Source organism: Rousettus aegyptiacus, unplaced genomic scaffold (genome assembly GCF_014176215.1).
Source record: "Rousettus aegyptiacus isolate mRouAeg1 unplaced genomic scaffold, mRouAeg1.p scaffold_m13_p_5, whole genome shotgun sequence".
NCBI classification, from domain to species: Eukaryota; Metazoa; Chordata; class Mammalia; order Chiroptera; family Pteropodidae; genus Rousettus; species Rousettus aegyptiacus.
Genome location: NW_023416308.1, coordinates 23,226,313 through 23,246,180, shown reverse-complemented (window position 1 = coordinate 23,246,180; position 19,868 = coordinate 23,226,313). Strand labels below are relative to the sequence as shown.

Here is a 19,868-nt window from a genome sequence, read left to right as displayed (position 1 = left end):
ATACTCCCGCAACCCAGGCTTGTCTTTATGGAATGCCTGAGAGCAGGTGTCAGTCTTTCCTGCTACAGGTGCTTCTGGGTCTGAGGGAGGAACCCACATGATTTGTTCTTGTTGCTGATGTGAGTGGAGGCAGGGTGCACAACCCCTGCTTCCAAACTTCTTCAGCTTCCCCTGAGGGCTTCACTGCTGAGTGCTGCATGGGGCCTTTATTGTTTTCTGAAAGCTTGGCTCCTGGCTGTATATGGCTCTCTGCCCTGGCTCACCCACTCACGTGGCCACATAAATGCAAACTTTAGCCATTCTGCCTAGTTTTCCATACAGAAAATCTGTCAGTCATCTCCCTGGACACAAGAGGTAAGGCTGAGCCCAAGTAGAGCCAAGCACTAAACTAGGCACATGTTCTTCTGGGAACTCTCCCATGAGGTTGGTCTCAGATAAGCAGACTGAGGCTCACTACCAAGGGAACTAAAGAGGACTTTGGGTTTTCTAGACTTTTCTTCCAGGTACCAGCATAGACTCTGTTATTGCTAAGCACTTTGAAGACCATCAGCTAGGAGGCAGGAGACCCAGTGTCTTACTTCTAGCTCTGTCCCCAGCTGGCTGTGGTTCTCCTTTGCAGTGTGCTCTTAGACAAGTTAGTCACATGCTTTCTCTCCACGCTCCCTTGTGAGAGGCGGGGTGAGGTTAGGAGTCTTTATCTCTAACACCAATTTTCTGCTCTGCTGCATGGATGACAAAGCACAAACCAGCTCCCAGCATTCTCCCTGTCCTGGCAGGCTGTACATCCAGCCCCCTTGTCTCCCACCCTGTTACTATACCTACTGCCACCCTTTTTTTGGCCAGCCTGCTCTGACTATCTCTTGTGTCTTCTTCCTGCCTCAGAGCCCAGGGCCTCAGGCCACTAAGCATCTCCCCTGTCCCATGATCCAAGTCTGTTGGGCCTGCTATTGTCTGAAAAGAACGTTGTGTTTGCTTTCCTCCATGCAGGTGAGCTCTGACCCCTCCATGTACATTGAGGTGGAGAATGAAGTGACAACCGTAGGGGGAGTGAAGCTGAGCCGCTTGAAATGTAACAGGGAAGGGAAGGAGTGGGAGACGGTGCTCACCAGCCGGATCCTCACTGCCGCTGGTAGCTGGTAAGGGTGAGGGTCTTTGCCTGGCTCAGCTATTCATGTAAAGCAGGCACCGTGTGCTGAACTGTGTGGCCCTGTTGCTGTCTGAGGAGATGTACTACTCCCACGTGCTAGCTCCCATAGAGGCCTGCACCAGGCCTTGCTTCATGCTGAGGATATGCATTTGCCATCTCAGTCCCTGCAGTACCCAGTGAAGTTGGTGTCATCGCGTGGTACAGGTGGGGAAACAGAGTCCTAGAGACTCACCTAAGCCAAGATTTCTACCTAGGTGTTCTGATTTCCTTGTCTGGACAGATTCCTGAAGTCTCAGGTTCCAAGCTAATCTCTGCCTGGCTCTGATTTGGGCTAGTTCTTTCACTGGACCCCAGATTATAATCCAAGGAGGTCAGGATAGATTTTTGACAGTCCTGAGTCCTCAGCCCAGTCTTTTTGAGATTCAGCACTTTGAGAGGATACCTTAATTCAGTGTTAGTCATCCAATGTCTTCCGAATGGCTTCTTGGCTACGATCCTTTGATGCTGTCTGTGTATGCACCTCTTCCTCCCTAGCTGGAAAGGCCTTCTGAACACACAGCTGGTGTACTCTATTAGAGACACACTCCATCATTCTCACACCTCTCCTGGCCTATCTTGCGAGAGGCCTTTTCAGGACTAGTCTGGCTAGTTGTAGCCAAGAAACTATTGAGTGGGCACTGTATGGTCTCATATGACGAGTGAGGTGTGCTTCCTGGGTCACTGTGAGTGTAGTGATCCTCTGAAGCACCCACCCCCTCAGCATTAGGGTTAGCTCACAAAAGCTTGGGCAGCCCTAGTTGGGGAGGAGAACATAGTCTCTAATGAGAGGTCTCAGGTTCCATCACCCCTCCTGCCCTGCTCTAGTCCTCATGGCAGGCCCTCCCCCGGCCTCTCCCTCTACTGTACCTGCTCTGACTCAGGCCTAGGCAGAGGAAAGGCTTTGCATCTTGGGGCTGCTGCCTCCGCCACAGCACCTGATCATCATGACACCTACCTCTTCTCTGCCTTCTCAGTGATGTGGTGTGTGTCGCCTGTGAAAAGAGGATGCTGTCAGTGTTTTCTACCTGTGGTCGCCGCCTCCTCCCTCCTATCCTCCTGCCGTCCCCAATCTCCACATTGCACTGTACAGGCTCATACGTCATGGCGCTCACTGCTGCAGCTACACTATCTGTCTGGTAAGAGACAGACTTGGGATGAGGTAGGCTCCAGGCAGGGCAGGATGGGGCTGTGCAGGTTCCCCTTCACTGCAAGGACAAGGAAGGCAGTATAGGAAGCCACCGGAAGACCCCTTGGAACCTTGACACGGGGGTCTTAACAGTAGAAGAGACCCTGAGCAGTCAGACACTGCTTATGATGGTCACCCTGTGTATGTGTATGGTAGTGGAGGTGTTGGGGGGTAGCAACGGAAGTGGGACCGGCCGCCTACCCCTGCTGCCATCCTTATAGGAGCAAACCACATGACAGATCACAATGCCTAATTGCATGTGCCAGGGTCCTTATATAGAGTTCATCAGAAATGGGCTATCAGCTGCTATAATATTGCCACACTTCTCCCAAAGTTGGTGTGGCATTGGTACGAGCCCCACAGCTCTGTTGCTTGAACTCTCTGTTATAGACTTATGTGGGGGAGTAAAGTGGCACATGGGGAGCAGAAGCCGCTTGTAGCCCAGAGCCCCTCTCAGGGGAGGCTAGGGGTGGTAGTATACCAGGAATCATGGAGCAGAGGTCTGAGTGCCAAGGCACATTCTGATGCTCAGACTGGAGAGTAAACCATTCCCTATCTCCCTCCTAGGGATGTTCACAGACAGGTGGTTGTGGTAAAAGAAGAGTCTCTACACTCCATCTTGGCAGGTAACTGGCAGTGGGCTGCCCCTGGTCCCCTGGTGGGGGGTAGGGGGGTGGGAGGAGTAGGGCAGCTCGAGTCCCAGGTCTGACATGGAAGGGCCCCTCTCAGCCTAGACAGAGAGCCAAAGCCAGGCTTTGGGCCTAGAGCAATGTATTCAGTGTGGCAGAGTTGAAGTTATGTTGCAAGGATATACCCTCTCTGGGGCTTATTTGAATGGGTTCTTGAGAGGTGACAAAGAACTCGATGAGTGGCAGTGAGAATAGCATGTGCAGAGCAGAGCAGCAACTCCCTGGTTGCTGAGTCAGCCTTAAGGTGCCTGTTGCTGGGACTGTGGGAGCCATGGTTCACATTTCTCCTTTGGTGCATGCTGAAGCACTTGCTGATCAAAATACATATGGAACCCATTTTCTTGGTGTCTCCCCAGGAAGTGATATGACAGTGTCGCAGATCTTGCTGACACAGCATGGAATCCCAGTGATGAACCTGTCCAATGGGAAGGCCTACTGCTTTAATCCGTCACTTTCTACATGGTAAGCAAGCCACCCCCTGGCCCAGGCCCCCTGAGAGAGTATCCCTCTAAGCTGGAGCCCAGAGCAGCGAACAAAGGCTCCTGGTCCTAGTGGTCAGGCCTGCCTGGCATAGCTTCCCCTGAGAGCTGGGCCTTGGAATAGACGCCACAGTAACAGCCTTGGTAGGCTCTGTCTGCTGGAGGAGATGGAGCTCAAATACACCCGCACAGATTCCACTGTCCTTGTGAGAAGCTGGTGGCCCACAGCCTCTCTCCCCTCAGAGCTTGTGCACAGGGGTGCTTTCCTTTGTCTGCATTGTTCTCTGTGGTCATTTTATTGGGAATAGGCATTTGAAATTTTTTATGGTTGTAAATATATATTGCCAGCCTGACCTCCTTAACTGTCATTAGTGTAAAGTGAGCCAACTCCACAGTGGCTTTGCCAGAACTTGTTAAGTTTGCAGCTTAAGAGCAGTCAAGTAGCACTTCCAGCTGACTTTGTAAATTAGGTTGAATGGTTACCAAGTATGCCCATTTTGGAACTTGGAGCCCTTTTCTGTAAAATCTCTTTATCCATCAGAAACCCTAACCCAGACAGGTAAACTGAGTACATTTTGTACCAGCCTCTCCAAGATTCTTCTGCCTGCACCTTTGGTCCTTTAGACCCAAGCTAGCAACCTCTAGCACTTTCATTCAGAGTTGCCAGGCACAAATTTATCCCACACTGAGATCTTGTTCTTGAGTTCAAGAAATTTTTTTAAACTCAAAAACTCCCAACTGCCTGCTTTTCCACATTGCAAAATGTGTATTATGTGATTACTGTAATAATGGAAATAGGCCAGCTATTTAAGAAGGGAAATGTTGACCCTTTGTATTTTGAACACATTCACAAAGGCAGCTGGCTGTTTTAAACGTGTATGAAGAATGTTTTCTTCACAAAGATGTGAAGGGTCTGGAGAAGATGAGCTGACTGCCTACAATGTTGTGGAAACACAGGAAGGCTAGAGCCCTGGCATTCCTGGTAGCTTCCAAGGACTAGGCCATGTGGGTCCTCGGGCAGGCGAGCATTTTGAGCACACTTCACAAATAGGCCCCATGGCCCCAGGCACCAAGACCACAGGGCAGAAGTATTCATGGTGAGAGCCCTGCCAGTGACCTTCACTGTCGTTAATGTTCCCTTGTTATGAAACCTGTCCATGAGGGGCCTGTGGTGAGAAGGCAGTGACACTCAGTCTTTGCTGGTATTCTCACAACAGGTTACATGGCACTTGCTCTTCACCTTGCCGCCAGCCTCCTCTGGTGGACCTCCTGGTTTACCTGAGCTCAGCTCCTGCCTTTGCCTCCCCAGGAACCTGGTTTCTGACAAGCAGGACTCGCTGGCCCAGTGTGCGGACTTCAGGAGCAGCCTGCCTCCCCAGGATGCCATGCTGTGCTCGGGACCCTTAGCCATAATCCAGGGCCGTGCCTCCACGTAGGTGACCCAAGTGCTGGGAGAGGTGGCTGGGTTGTGCAAGTACAGTCCCACCCAGGCCAGCTCTCTGATTGCTATCCCTTGTGCACAGGCAAGCTGTGGGTTCCAAGAGTTGAAGGTCCACATTAGATAGCAAGCCCTGTTACTTCAGGGCCCAGATGGCAGTCTGAGGTGCATTGGGTCATGGACACTCATGTTGGGCAGTATTCTGGTGGCCTTCTGGGCCTCTGGTCTGTAACCTCAGGGGCCTAAATGGCAGGTGCAGGATGGGGTATACTTGGGGTGCCAGAGTGTCCAGGAGTCCACAGCTGGGACCTGGGGATGGGTGGCCCAGTGTGGAGTCTGGCATCTGTCCCCCTACTGACTCCTTGCTGATGCCCTGGGGTGCATGGTGGGAGCCTCCTGCACGATGCAGTGCCTGCTGCCTCATAATTGTACGCTGCTGGTCTCTGCAGTTCAGGGAGACAGGCAGCCCGGCTTTTCTCCGTGCCTCATGTGGTGCAGCAGGAAACCACCTTGGCCTACCTAGAGAACCAGGTCGCGGCAGCACTCACCCTGCAGTCCAGCCATGAGTACCGCCATTGGCTCCTCCTCTATGCACGGTACCTCGTGAATGAAGGTAAGGTTCCTGGTGGTCTCTTCATCCTCCTGGGCCCAGCTCCATCCCTATCCCAATACATCTGTCCTGAAGCCAGTGAGTCAGGGCAGAAGTACAGTGGCATAAATCTCTGTACTCTTTCCTCTCAGTCTCTCATGGTTACCCTGGAGGCCCTGGTCTTTGGCTTCCCTTTCAGCATGGTGGACCCTCAGCCCCCCATCTCCAAGCCTGAGCTGTGACCTGGGCAGCTCAACAGGCATCCAGCTCCACTACAGGCTCTGAATCCCTGAATGGAGTATTTCTTTAAGAGCCAGAAGGATTGGCAGTGGGAGGATGTGGGGTCAGGGGATTCATGAAAAGACATTCAAATGGGATACTCAGACTTCTGCCCTCCCTCACACCCTAAGAGTATCAGTGGTCAGCAAGCTGGGCACCCCAGGGGAGGGTGTCTTCTTGTAGCATCCAGCGTACCTGCATTTCTCTTCCTTTTCTGTAGTCCCTCCTGCCCTGGAAGAGCTAGCCTGTTTTTCAGCACCTCCCCATGTCCTTTCAGCCCAGCTTTTCCTGCCAAGGCTCTTAGCACCCATGTCTTCTCCCCAGTATAACCCCCGTTGGTCAGCAGAAAGCAAAATGTGTTGCAAGAGGTGACTGTCCTATTCTCAGGGTCGCCTCTAAAGCCTCTCATCTCTCTGCTAGGCAAGCATGGAGTCTGACTTACCAGCCTTCCTCCAGCTTGAGCTTGACCTCCAGGACTGTGGCCTGGGGTCTGGTCCTCCAAGTGTTCTCCCTGTCACTACACATGTTACAGAGCAGCCTACCCCACAGCCTCTTCTGGCCTGCTTTGCTTTTGACATTTTTGTTTATGATTTAGAGAAGAAAATTTTAGAAAAGAGAGAAAAAAGCATGCCAAACCCCTACAAATATGTTGACTCTGATGCAGCTGCATGTACACACCTCTGATGGGTGACCAGTTCAAAGCCCTCCCCCTTCCCATCTGACTCCAATAATGAGTTTGATGTTTACTTTTCCCACCCAGTCTATGTGGTCACCCAGAATGTGTTGTCACTGGGATTTCTGAACACTCAGTTTTCCCAAGCCCTCACCCCTTTTCCAGGATGCTCCAGTAACTTCTGTGCCTCACACCCCATTCCGCTAAGGAACCCTTTTCTCTGGCTTCTCTCTGGTATGCTTCATTCTGGCTTTTGATCAGGACTCACCCTGATGCCCTGCATAAAATTGCTGCCTCCTGGAGCCTGCACCGTTTGTGGGACTGCTTCTGCCGCTTGCTTCTCTTTCTCTTCTCTTCCACGTCTGTTCCCATGTCCATGTACAAGTCACCTCCTCTTTCTAGCCCCTGCTTCCTCAACCATTAAAAGAAAACTTAAGTTTTAAAGGGAGACCCCACCTGTTTCTTAAATTCCTTAGATTCCAGCTTCATCCTTATTTTCTACCCTCATCTTTAGCTTCAGCTGCCCGCAGTGCCAACAGACCTCTAGACTTGCCCCGACATTTCTGGCACTCCACCTGGCTGCGCCCATAACCCTTGAAGTTGACAGTTGCTTCTCCTGTCTGCTCAGTCACCACCTCCTCAGTCTAAACTCATATCTTTGCCATCTCTTACCTCCAAAGGCTGCCTCCTGACCCTGCTGATTTCTCATACTGGCTGCTAAGACGTCTTCTCTCAAACAAATCTGACTAGTGCTCTCCCCTCCTTCTATAGTTTCCCATGTTTTCCCATCACCTCGGGGTGTTCATCCCAGAACTGGCCATGTCTCATTTTTCCCATGAGCCTTATACATAAAGGGGCCACTACATACGTTGTCAAGGGAGTGGGTCAATGAGTGAGAATCTGTCGTTATGGATCTCAGTGCCCCAAACTGAGAGACATGCAGGAAGCATTTTGCCCATCATAGGCAACAAAATAAGCATTTGTTCATTCTGTTTTGATATACACAACTTAGCATATCCTTGATTTTTTTATTTCTTTTTGTAATGTGTTCCTATTTCTGTTTTGTTTTGTTTTTGTTCTTTTTTTTTTTTTTTTTCCTGTAATTAGGGTTTGAATACCGACTCCGAGAAATATGCAAGGACTTACTGGGTCCAGTTCACTACTCCACTGGAAGCCAGTGGGAGTCAACAGTAGTGGTAGGTGCTTCTTTCATTCTTGCTGCAAGAATTCTCTCTTGAAAAGTAAAGGTGGAAATTTAAAAAGTAAGCAAAAGTCCTTTGAAATTCTTCCCCATTATACATCTCCAGCTTACCACCTTGGGTTCCAGCATCAGCAAGTGGGTTAGATTCCAGCACTGCATGATCTAGCAGGGGCTGGGCCCTTGGCATCAAGCCTAGGGAGCATACACCCACATGCCTATGCTGAGGAAAGCTGCATGCCCGGGACTGTGGATTTGGTCAGTAGTAAAGACAAAAGGTCCTTCCCCGTTCTCCTGGAGCTCACAGTCTGGTAGGGAGGCAGACTTAAGCAAGTAAGCAATTTAGTCAACAAGATGGGTTTAGACTGTGGATTGTAATAAGAAGGAAATAAGCAGAGCGATAAGACAAGTGTGCCTGGCAAAGTGTGGCCACAGAAGACCTCAGAAGGGGACTTTGAGGATAAAACCCAAGGTTAAGAATAAGCCAGTTCTGCAGAACCCTGGGGACAGTTTTTTCGGTAGAGGTGGTAGTAGGGCATGGCACATTGAGGCTGCTGTGGCTGGAATATAGTAGGTAGAAGAGACAGTGGTGTGAGAGGTGGCAAAATAGGTGAGCAGAAAGTAGATCATGGAGCTGGAATTTTAGTCTAGGCAGGGGGAGCTGTTGAAGGAGTTTGCACAGAGCTGATGTGAACTGATGTAGAAAACCAGCTGGCAGAGGTGACATGCGCTGACATAGAAAACCAGTTGGGGTTTGTTTTTTGCAACAGTCCCAGCAATAGATGAAGGCGCCTCGGATCAGCGTGATGGCTCTGAAGAGGGGAAAGGAGACAGATTCAGGATGTGTTTTGGAGGCAGAACCAAAAAGACTTGGTGTGTGGGTGGTTGAATATGAAGTAGGTAAGGAAAAGAGAATAATGTACGTGCCTTATCTCCAGATACTTTTGGCTTGCCCAGGTGGATGCTAGTACATTGAGTGAACTGGAAAAGGAGCAGATTGGTGAGAGATGGGAGAAGTTGTGTATCCAAAAGTTTTACTGCTTCATTCAATCACTGAGAAAATATTCATGTAGCAACTTCCCTGGCCAGGCACAGGACAGGCAGCAGTGGCTAAAGCAAACAGGGGCCCTTTCTTCATGGATCTTCACTCTTGTGGAGAGAGGCATATTCGAAACAAATGATCAAGTACATATAATGTGTTGGGTGAGGATAGGTGCCATAAAAAAGAATAGAAAGGAGGGGGATACTGGCAGGATGCTATTTTATATTGGATGATCAAGAAAGACCTAATTGACTGAACAGAGACCAGAAAAGGTAAGGGATGAAGCCCCACAGATGTTTGAGGGAAGAGGGAAAAGCAAGTACAAAGGTCCTGAGGTGTGTGTGTGGAGGGGTGTCTTGCAGCATAAGAGGAATAGCTGAGCAGAATGGCGATGGAAGGGTGAAAGATTGGAGGATCAGTCTCACCAGGTTCTGACGGCCTTGGTGTGTATTTGGCCTCCTCTGTTTTTTATCATAATAGATCTTAATTTGGTTGGCTAATAACATCTTAGGTTCGAAATCAGTTCCCTTAGTGCTTTAAATGTGTTGTGCCACAGACTTTTAGCATCCACTGTTGTTGCTAAAAACTTTGCCACAAATCTGATTTTCATTGCTTTGCAAGCTCTTTTGAGATCCTCTCTTGGTGTTTTGAAGTTTCATGAAGCTCTGAGTCTGTGTCTTTCATTCATTCTGTGGCTTTTCCTAGGTTCTTTTTGATTATATTCTCTTCCATTTTCCCCATCATTGAGATATAATATACTCTCTCTTTTTGGAATCTGCTGTATTATTTTTTATAGTTTCAATTCTTCCCTAAATTTTCAATTTAGTCTTTCATTTGCATGAGCATAGTTTTAATATCAGAAGCCCTTGTGGATCTGTTTTCTAGAAATGATTCTGCTGGTTCTCATTCATATTGTTTTATCTCCTCAAAGCCTGGTTATTTTCGACTGTCTACTGGACCTAGTATTGAAAAATTATTTGTAGAAATGGTTTGAGGCCTCAGTGATGTTATCTTCTTCAACATAGCACTTTTATTTGCTGCTGCTAGCTCTTTGCCCCAGCCCTGCAAGGCCTCCTCAACCCAGTTCAGGGATTGAGGTCTCCTGGGCTGCCTGAGAACTTAAATCTGGGTACTAGTTGGTATGGGGACTGGTGTACTACCTTATAATAGAGTGCTTGTCTTTTGGGTGCCAGAACAAAGGAGAGGTGATTTACTGGGGATTCCACTTTTCATGGGCCCCATGCCCCTGCTTTGGTCCCTCTATGCCCTCAAGTCTGGTAGAAGCTTCGCTCAGCCTCTCCCTCATCAGTAAATATTCCCCAGGCAAAGGTGTCTCTCACTGGATTTCTGCCTTTCCCACACCCCAGCTCAGTCCTTCATCACTAGCTGTTGGAGGTATATTTCTATTTGTCCGACTGGTCCCCATTCTCAGTGGAAAGGGTTTTCTGAATTACCTATAAGAGTAGAGCTGTTTCCCCAGTACACTTAACCTCTGGGGCAGCCTGATGGGCCATCTGCTCGGGTAGGAGACAGGGAGGCATGTGTCCAACTAACCCCTTCACCTGGCCAGGTTATGTGTGGGGCTTCACTCTGTAACCCATCTGCCACATTGGGAGCTATAGCTTGAGACATCAGCAAGAGCTCTACCTAGCAAATCTCCGTCTCAGTCTAAAGTAAGCACTCTAGGCCAGGATGGTGTAAAGGGGGAAGAGGGCACAGACAGGCCACCAGTTAGTGACCATGTACTCTCCTTTCCCACTCCTTCCTGTTGGTTGTTTTGCCATCTCTAAGCAGGACACTTCATTGGGGATTTGCTCAGGAGAGTCTGTGGCTACCTTCCCAGGGGCACCATCACTGTGGTTCCACCTGCTTTCCACCTTCTGTAGATCATCTAAAATAGCTGGTCTGCTCATGGTCCATGAGCAAACCCATGACAAAATTCGTGCAAATTGGTTTGTAGGAATTCTTTATATATTGAGGAAGTTTCTCTTTGTGATAGGAGCTGCCAGTGCACCTCAGGGGACCCGAAGATTCAAGCTTCTTTTCCTTAAATATCATGGCTCAGTGTGTGCAGGAGGGAGACAGGAAGCAGAGGGTTGGGGCACTAAGCAGCCATCCTTCAGGTGCCTGAGCTCTGTGCTTGCCACTGTCTCCCCAGCCAGGGCCTGCTCTTGGAGAAGCCTTCCTCTGCTGAGGTCCTCACTGTAGGACCTGTGACATTGACCAGAGTAGGTGATGGACTATGTTCCAGAATAGTGCCTGGATACAGTGGGAAACAATCATCTATTAATGAGTGTGCAGGGTAGGAGGGGGCACTTGGTGGCTGTTGATGTTGATACCAGTCTTCAGGCGAGAGGGCAGTTTCTCTTGCAGCTTGCCCCTGGTGCCACAGGCAGACAGAATTTTTTGCTTTGTTTATAGCAGTTTACTTCATTCTCTTTCATTTTTTAAATGAAGTTTTTCAATTTTTAATTTTAAAATTTATTTCAAATGGTAATATAGTACCATAGTTCAAAAATTAAAAAGTACGGTAATTTTGAAATAAATTTTGAAGTCAGGGAGTATGAGACCTCCACCTTTCATCTTTTTTTTTTTTAAATTCTTGTGGCTATTCAAAATCCCTTGAAATTTCATATGAATTTTAGGATGGATTTTTCTATTTCTGTGAAAAATGCCAGTAGGATTTTGATAAGGAAGTGCATGAATACTATAAATCACTTTTGATATTATTGACACCTTAACAATATTAAGTCTTCCAATCCGTGAACGTGAGATGTCTTTCCATTTATTTACGTTTTCTTAATTTCTTTCAGCAATGTTTTGTAGTTTTCGGTGTACTAGTCTTTCACCTCTTTGGCGAAGTTTATTTATAAGTATTTTATTCTTTTGGAGGCTGTAGTAAGAATTATTTTCTTAATTTACTTTTTATATTGTTCATTATTAGTTTTGGATGTTGGTTTCATATTCTGTAAACATGTTGAATTTATTAGTTCTAACAGTTTTTTGTGTGTGCATGTGGAATCTTTAGGGTTTTCTATATATAAGATCCTGTTGTTTGCAAACAGATAAGCTTACTTATTCCTTTCCCATTTAAAAGCTTTTTATTTCTTTTTCTTGCCTTATTGTTCTGGCTAGCATTTCTAGCACTATGTTGAATAAAAGTTGTGAAAGTGGTTTTTTCTGACCTTAGAGCAAAAGCTTTCAGTCTTTTAACATTGAGTATGTTAACTTTGGCCTTTATTATATTGAGATGATTTTCTTCTGTTGCTAGTTTGTTGAGTGCTTTTATAATAAAACTGTTAAATTTTGTCAAAGGCTTTTCTGAATCAACTGAGATGATCTTATGGGATTTTTTCCCCTTCATTCTGTTAATGTGGTATGTGGTTTTCTTTTCTTGTAGTGTCTTTGTCTGGCTTTGATGCCAGGGTAATGCTGGCCTCATAGAATGGATTTGGAAGTGTTTGCTTCTCTTCAAGTTTTTGAAAGAGTGTGTGGTAAATGTTTCTTTATGTAAATATTTAATAAAATTCACCAGCGAAGCAATTTGATGGGTCCTAGACTTTTCTGTGTTGGGAGGCTTTTGATTACTGATTCCATCTCCTTGATAATTATAGGTCTATTTGGATTTTCTGTTTCTTCATGATTCAGTCTTGGCATGTTGTGTGTTTCTAGGAACTTGTCCATTTTATCTAGGTTATCCAATTTGTTGACATACAATTGTTCATAGTATTCTCTAATTTATAATCCTTTTTATTTTAATGGCGTCAGTTGTAATGTCCCTGATTAATTTCTGATTGTTGTTATTTAGTCTTCTCTTTTTTTCTTAGTCCATTAGACTAAAAGTTTGTTAACTGATGATTTTTTCAGAGTTCATTTCTGGTTTTGTTTTCTCTTTTTTTTCATTCTCCATTTATTTATTTTGGCTCTAATATCTATTTCTTGCTTCTGCTTGCTTTGGGCTTAGTTTTATTTTATTTTTCTAGTTTCTTAACACAGAAGGTTGTATTTGAGATTTTTCTGTGTAGATTCTTACAGCTAGAAATTTCTTTCTAACCAGTACTTTTGCTATATTCCATAATTTTTGGTATGTTGTATTTTTATTTTCATTTGTCTCAGGATATTTTCTAATTTTCCTTGTGATTTCTTCTTTGAATCACTGGTTGTTTAACAGTGTATTGTTTAATTTCCACATATTCGTGGATTTTCCAGTTTTTCTTCTGCTATTGATTTCTAGTTTCATTCTATTTGATTGGAAAAGATGCTTTTATGATTTCAGTTTTTTAAAACTTATCGAGACTTGCTTTGTGTCCTTAAATATGGTCTGCCCTAGAAAATGTTCCATATGCACTTGAGAAAAATGTGCATTCTGCTGTTGTTGGGTGGAGTGTCTGTTAGGTCAGCTGGTTTATACAGTTTTTCAGGTCCTCTGTTTCCTTATTGATCTTTTGTCTGGTTGTTGTAAAGCCATCTATTTCTTCTTCAATTCAGACAGTGTTTGCTTCATATATTTAGGAATGCTGATGTTTAATGTATATATGTTTACATCTTGGTTAATGGACCCCTTTATCATTATGCAGTGATCCTGGTCTCTTCTAACAATTTTTGATGTAAATTAAATTTTATCTATTGTTAGTATAGTTATCTTTTCTCTAGTTTGGTTACTGTTTACCAGAGCTATCTTTTTCTATCCTTTTACTTTCAACCTATGTGTATCCTTACATCTAAATTGAGTTCTTTGTAGACAACATATAGTTGGAGTCTTTTTTCAATCCATTTTTTAATTAGGGAGTATAATCCATTTACATTTAATTTCTGATAGATAAAGACTTAATATTTCCATTTGTGTGTGTGTGTTTTATGGCTTTTTTGACCCTCATTTCCACTCTTACTATATTCCTTTATATTTTCTTTTGCATATATTCTAGATATTTTCTTTTGGTAACCATGGGGATAACAAAAACATTTTTAAGTTACAACAATTTATGTATTTTAACAATTTATTTCAAACTGATGACAATTTCATTTGCTTACACAGACGTATTATCCTTCATATCTCTATTCTGCCGTTTTGTTATTGATGTCACATATTATATCTTTACATATTGTGTAACCTTTAACATGGATGTCTTATTTCTATACTTTTGTTTTTAAATTCTGTAAAATAATTAAAAATGGTGTTACCGAACAAAATTTCATAATATGGGTTTTTGTTTTTATCTATATATTTATCTTTACCAGAGAGCTTTGTATTTTATTGCCTAGTGTGCTTTTATTTCAACTTGAAGGACCCCCTTAGCAGTTCTTGTAGGGCAGGTATAATGGTAATAAACTCCATTAGTTTTTATTTATCTGGGAATGTCTTAATTTTTCTCTCATTTTTGAAGGACAGTGTTGCTACATAACAGATGTCAGTTTTTCTCTCAGTACTTTAAATGCGTCATCTCACTGCCTTCTGGTCTTCAGTGTTTCTACTGAGAAATCCTCTTACCTTATTGCGGATCCCTTTTACATAACTAGTTACTTTTCTGCTTTCAACATTCTATTTGTCTTTAACTTTCTATAGTTTGGTTATGGTGTGTCATAGAATGGGTTCCTTTGTGTCTTTCCTACATGATGTGTTCCTTGATCTTCTTGGATTCATAGATCCACGTCTTTCCTCACATGTGAGAAGTTTGCAGTCATTATTTCTCCAAATAAACTCTCTTCTCTTTTCTTTCTCTCTCATTCTTTTTGGTCTTCTTGATGGTATCCTATAAGTCCCTTAGCCTGTTTTCATTTCATGCTATTTTTGGATTGTTTTTCAGACCCAATAATTTCAATTAACCTGACTTTATTAACTGATCCTTGCTTTCGTCTCTTCGTTGAACCCTTCTAGTGAATTTTCCTATTCAGTTTTTGTATTTTTAAGCTCTATAATGTCACTTTGGTTTGCTTTTTATAATATCTGTCTTTTTGTTGATAATCTCACCTTCTTTACATATTGCTTTCCTGATTTCATTTAGGGTGTCTATCTATATTCTCTTTTAGCATATTTAAGACAGCTGTTTTAAAATCTTTGTCACACAAGTTCCAGGCCTATGTTTATTTAGGGTCAATTACTGGAGATTTATTTCGTTCCTTTTAATGGACCATATTTTTCTGTTTCTTTGTATGCCTTGTGACCTTTTGTTGAATATTGGACATTTGGGGAAAAAAAACAGCCATCTTTCCCAGTCTTTGCAAACTATCTGTACTACTCAGCCCATTATGAAAGCTTATGGTCCTCTCAAGCCTTTTCTGGGGATGTTTCTTTCCAGGCCTTTGCATGTGCTCCCCACCCCCCCCATACATGGCTGATTTTAACGTTTTTATTTCCCTAAAAAGTCTCACTCCTGCTTCTTTCTACAACCTTAAATGTTTTCTTGTATTCTACCCATAATCTCTGTCCCCAGGCACCCCTGGGTCTGCAATTCCCCTGCAGCTCTCAACATACCACAGTACCCACCACTGCCTTTTGCAGCCTCTATCCTGAAAATTAGTTCATTTTCTCTTCTTGCCACTGTTCTCATCAGCACTCTTCATTCTTTAGGTTTTCTTAATACCTTTCAGTAAAGTTTTATGCCTTTTAGTACATAGGCCATGCACATCTTTTGTTAGATTTATTCTTAGAAATTTTATAATTGTGGCTATTCTAAATGATATATTGTTTTATTTATGTTTTCTAATTATTCACAGCTGTTGTGTGTAAATTCATTTGACTTTGGTTTTTTATTTGTCAATAGTCCTGTGTTTTCTATGTGGAGTAAACAAGTCATCTCAAATAATCATTTTATTTCTTATTTTCCAAGGCTCATGCCTTTTTGTGCATAATATTAAAATTATTAGTATTGCAAATTATATTTATGAGTTTTTTATATTAAGTTCTTCTTGCTTTATTTCAGTTGGATAAAATTGGTCAAAGTTATTTTTTTAATGCTCTGTTAGAATTGATTGCTAATGACTTATAGAGGATTTGTACACCTGATTTCATGGGTGAAATTGGCCTGGGATCTTCCATTCTCATCCTATCCTTGTCAGGTTTTAGAATTAAGGTTTCTTTGCCTCATAGAATATGTGGGGGTAATTCCTCTTTTTTGTGAGTTTGTATAAGATTGGAAAAATCTGTTTCTTGGAAGTTTCTTAAACATAAGTTTAAAAATGTAGTATACCTGATGGTTTCTTTGAGGTGAGATTTAACTCCTATTTTCTACTTCTTTCTGAGGCAGTTTAAAGAAATTATATTTTTCTAGGAATTAGTCTGTATTCTATAAATGTTCAAATTCATTGGTTGTTGGTAGTACTGACTGTATCTTTTTATCTCTTCTATATCTGCAGTTATCTCTCTTGTGTGGTCCTAACATTGATTTCTTTGACCTTCTTTTCTGTTCCTTGATTAATCTTGCTAGAGATTTGTCTTTTTTAGTGTTTTCCAAAAACTGATTTTTTTCTTTATTCATCTGTTCTATTGAATGTTTGTTTTCAATTTTTTATTATCATTTTCCTTCTGCTTTTTAAAAATGTTTTTTCTGATATCTTCCCCCTCTTCCCTACCCCAGTACCTTAGATCAGACTCTTGGGTCATTGGCGTCACTCTTTCGTATTCTCTAATATAAGCTGTTTTGTGTTTGAACGTGTTCCTATTATAAGCCCTCTGTTTGCCGCAACCCTCCAGTTTTGCAGTATTCGATGTTTTATTTCCATTCACTTGTAAATCATTTTTAATTTTCAATATACTAATAATTAACTTAATTATTTTATCCATGAGTTTTATTCAGTTGTGTTTTAGTCAGAGAACATGATCTATATCAGGTGCAGGGGCAGGTCCTGTCCCACCTCAGCGGTTGGCACATTTTTTCTATAAGGTACCAGAGAGTAAACACTTAGGGTTTTGCAAACTGACATGACCTCTGTTGCAACTACTCAACTCTGCTGTTGTAGCATACTATATAAATAATAGGCAAGTGTGGCTGCATTTGGATAAAGTTATTTATAAAAAGAGGAGGTAGGATGGATTTAGCCCCTGCCAAGCCACAATCTACACAACACCTATTATTTTGTTGAGGTTTGCTTTTAGAGCAGTTTTTCATATTACCATGTGTGCCAAAGAAGAATGTGTTTTCTAGTTGTGGGAGCCTCATTCTGAATATGTCCATTAGGTCATGTTTACTAAATGTTCGGTTAGAATTACCTGAATCTGCAGATTTTTGCCTTTCTGACTCATCACTAATTGAATGTATATTAAAATCTCCCTGTGATGGTGGTTTTGTCCCTCTCTCTTGACTTTCTCTAATGATGTTTTTGTCTGAAAGTCTTACTTTGTCTGATAATTATAAATCGCAAGCTTTCTTTTTAAAAATTTACTAATATATTGTTCTCCATCGTTAACTTTCACTATTTCTGTATCTATTATGTTTGTGTATTTCTTGTGAACATCATGGGGCTGGCTTTTTGAAATCTGATAAGCTGCTTTTTCATCACAAGTTCAAACCATTTACATTTTTTGTTTCCTTGTTTGTTTGTTTTTTTAAGACCAACATAAAGTTTAGCAAGAGGGTTGATCACATTACTTTCCATATTTCTTATAGCATCATCTCTGTGTATTTCTTCTTACTTTGAGTTTTTCCTCCAGAAAATTTTCAGGGTGAATCCTACCTGTGGCAAACCTGAGGCCTTGCAAGCCTAACAATATTTTTTTATTATACCTTCTTATATGAATGGCTATTTGGTTGAATAAAAAAGTAGATTATGAGGGTTTTTTCCCCCATTATATTAAAAATACTGCTTTATTGTGAATCTTGGTGTCTCTTTCTTTGTAGGTGATATGTTCTTGTTATTTAGAAATTTTCATAATTTTTCTCTCTTTGATATCCACAAGTTCTGTATATTTCATTCTAATGTATCTTAATATGTTTTCCCATATCTTACTTCATCAGCACTTGATGGAGGCCATTCAACTAAGGTGATTCATTTTTCTTTAATTATGAGAAATCTGTCCATATTATTTCTTCAGATATTTCCTTCTCTCCTGTGAGACTCATTATATAGATGTTGGACCCATTTGCCACCCTCCATCTGCCTTTACTTATCCTATACAGTTTCTCCTCTTAGAATTTCCTCTCTGTGTGCCTCCCTGCTCGAGCATGAGCTGCTCCTCCACCTGACCTCACTCTGACTTGGTCTTAGTAGTGTTCATTCTCCTGCTAATTCTATCTCTTTCAACCACTGTGTTGCTCAAACTTGATATCTATACTTTGTTCTTTTATGTAATTCCTTATCTTGTTGCCATACTTATTTTAACATCTTCAGCCTTCTCTTCCATTGGTCAGTATTGTTGGTTTTTGGCTTTCCCTTTGTAGCAACTGTGCTTCTCAGGGTTCTGTGCAGTGGAGACCCCGCCTGTCAGTGCATGTTACAGAAGGGCCCAGGCCAACCTTGGTGCCAGTGCATCCATGCATGGAGGAGGCATGGGCAAGAGCCAAGGGCAGAGAGCCCAAGACTGTAAAAGCAAAGTCAATCATTGTCTCCAGGTGCCTCCTCACCCTGGGCTTGACCTCAAGCCCCTGGAGAGCATTTGCATGAGGGAGCAGCCCTTCCTGGTAGCCATCCATCTGACCCTCTGCCCTGATATCCTACTTTCATCCTGCCCTGGACGGCCAAGCTACTGTGGCCACTAATCAGTGCAGTAGAAGGCCAGTGGTGACTTTTCCAGCAGACCTAGGGAACACAGAGGAGCAGAACCTACCCTCAATTTTCTCCTATATCCTTATACTGTGTCCCTTCCCCATCCTCTGCCACTCCACCCCTCACACCCCAGCTCAGCCTTTCAGCCCTCCCAGCATGCAGAGAAATTTTTCTCATCCATCGTTTCTCCAAGGGGTGCCTGGGGGTCAGATGGGTAGACACAAGGGTCTCTTTCAGGCCAGGAAAGCCCCCCACAGTCAGGGTCTCCTCACTGACACTTGTACTCAGCTGTCACTCCTGTGTCCACAGGGTCTGCGGAAGAGGGAGCTGCTGAAGGAGCTGCTGCCAGTCATCGGGCAGAACCTCCGCTTCCAGCGCCTCTTCACCGAGTGTCAGGAACAGCTCGACATCCTGAGGGACAAGTAGCCTGCTCACACCTGCCCTGGCTACAGCTAGGGCAGGGGCACACTCTCGCTGCTGATGGTGCGCAGGGCCGCCTCTCACCTCGTCAGGCTACAGTAGGACGAGGAGACACTGGCATGATGTGGGCTGTCCTGTACCAGTGCCAGCCCAGCTTCCTGGGTAGACTTCCCCTGTGTCCTGGGCTTGTCGCTGCTCCCTTGGAAGGGGGCAGCTCTGCCCACAACTCATCCCTCCCTCCAGGACTCCCGTGCGGAGCAGGGGCTGGGGCTCTGCACTGCTGCCATGGGGTCAGTGAGGCACTCCCAGGCCTGTCGTCTCCAGCACGGTCCCGAGGTGGACACTAGCCCCTGCCACTGCAGGCACTGTGCTGCTTCAGCTATGACGAATGAGCCATTTGTGAAAGAGAGAACCCTGAAACTTTAGTGTATTATGCAGTCAGTAGACTGACTCGAGACCTATGTAAAAGGAAAGGCTATTCCAATACACGGACTATTTTTGTACTAGAATTTGCTAACTTGTAATATGGAATTTTCCTTTTGGCCAATAATCAGGATTTACCTATAAGTCACTGGGACATTGGTTACTTGTAGGAAATTTAAACTCTAATTATGACAGCTACATTGAAAAATAATTGTACTGAAATTAACTTGTCTATCTTCATTTGGTTTTAATTTTTAAATGTTTGTAAAAAGAGACTTTTTTGGGGGATGGGGCAGAGGGTGGGCAATTTCTTTTGTAAGTGTAAAATAAATGAACACGCATTGGATACCAAATCATCCTGGCTTCTCCTGCCTTTTTCCTTCTAACTTCCACCTTCCTCCCCCTACTGCGGATCCCTCTCCTGAAATGGGTGATGATGGAACATTGGAGCCAGAATATGTCTTTGATGTTATCTAATTCTGCTCTGGGCCCTCCATGCAGAAATTCATTTTACTACCCCTGTCATGTAGCACCTCAGGCAGAACTTGGGGTAGCAGACAGGCTACC

The 19,868-nt window shown here is 43.7% G+C and overlaps 1 protein-coding gene across 4 annotated transcripts in view; it reads left to right on the top strand.

Moving 5' to 3' along the window:
• LOC107521844 (protein HIRA) overlaps positions 1–19,657 on the top strand; it is a 75,686-nt gene extending 56,029 nt beyond the window's left edge. For all 4 annotated transcript variants that reach the window (XM_016166903.2, XM_036221492.1, XM_016166906.2 and 1 more), the window contains 8 exons: positions 988–1,136; positions 2,161–2,322; positions 2,940–2,998; positions 3,418–3,523; positions 4,850–4,972; positions 5,428–5,591; positions 7,627–7,715; positions 18,768–19,657. In XM_016166903.2, the coding sequence (XP_016022389.1) occupies positions 988–1,136; positions 2,161–2,322; positions 2,940–2,998; positions 3,418–3,523; positions 4,850–4,972; positions 5,428–5,591; positions 7,627–7,715; positions 18,768–18,884 (969 nt within the window). In that variant the 3' untranslated portion in view covers positions 18,885–19,657. The remainder of the gene's footprint in view (positions 1–987; positions 1,137–2,160; positions 2,323–2,939; positions 2,999–3,417; positions 3,524–4,849; positions 4,973–5,427; positions 5,592–7,626; positions 7,716–18,767) is intronic.
• Positions 19,658–19,868: the final 211 nt, after the last annotated feature.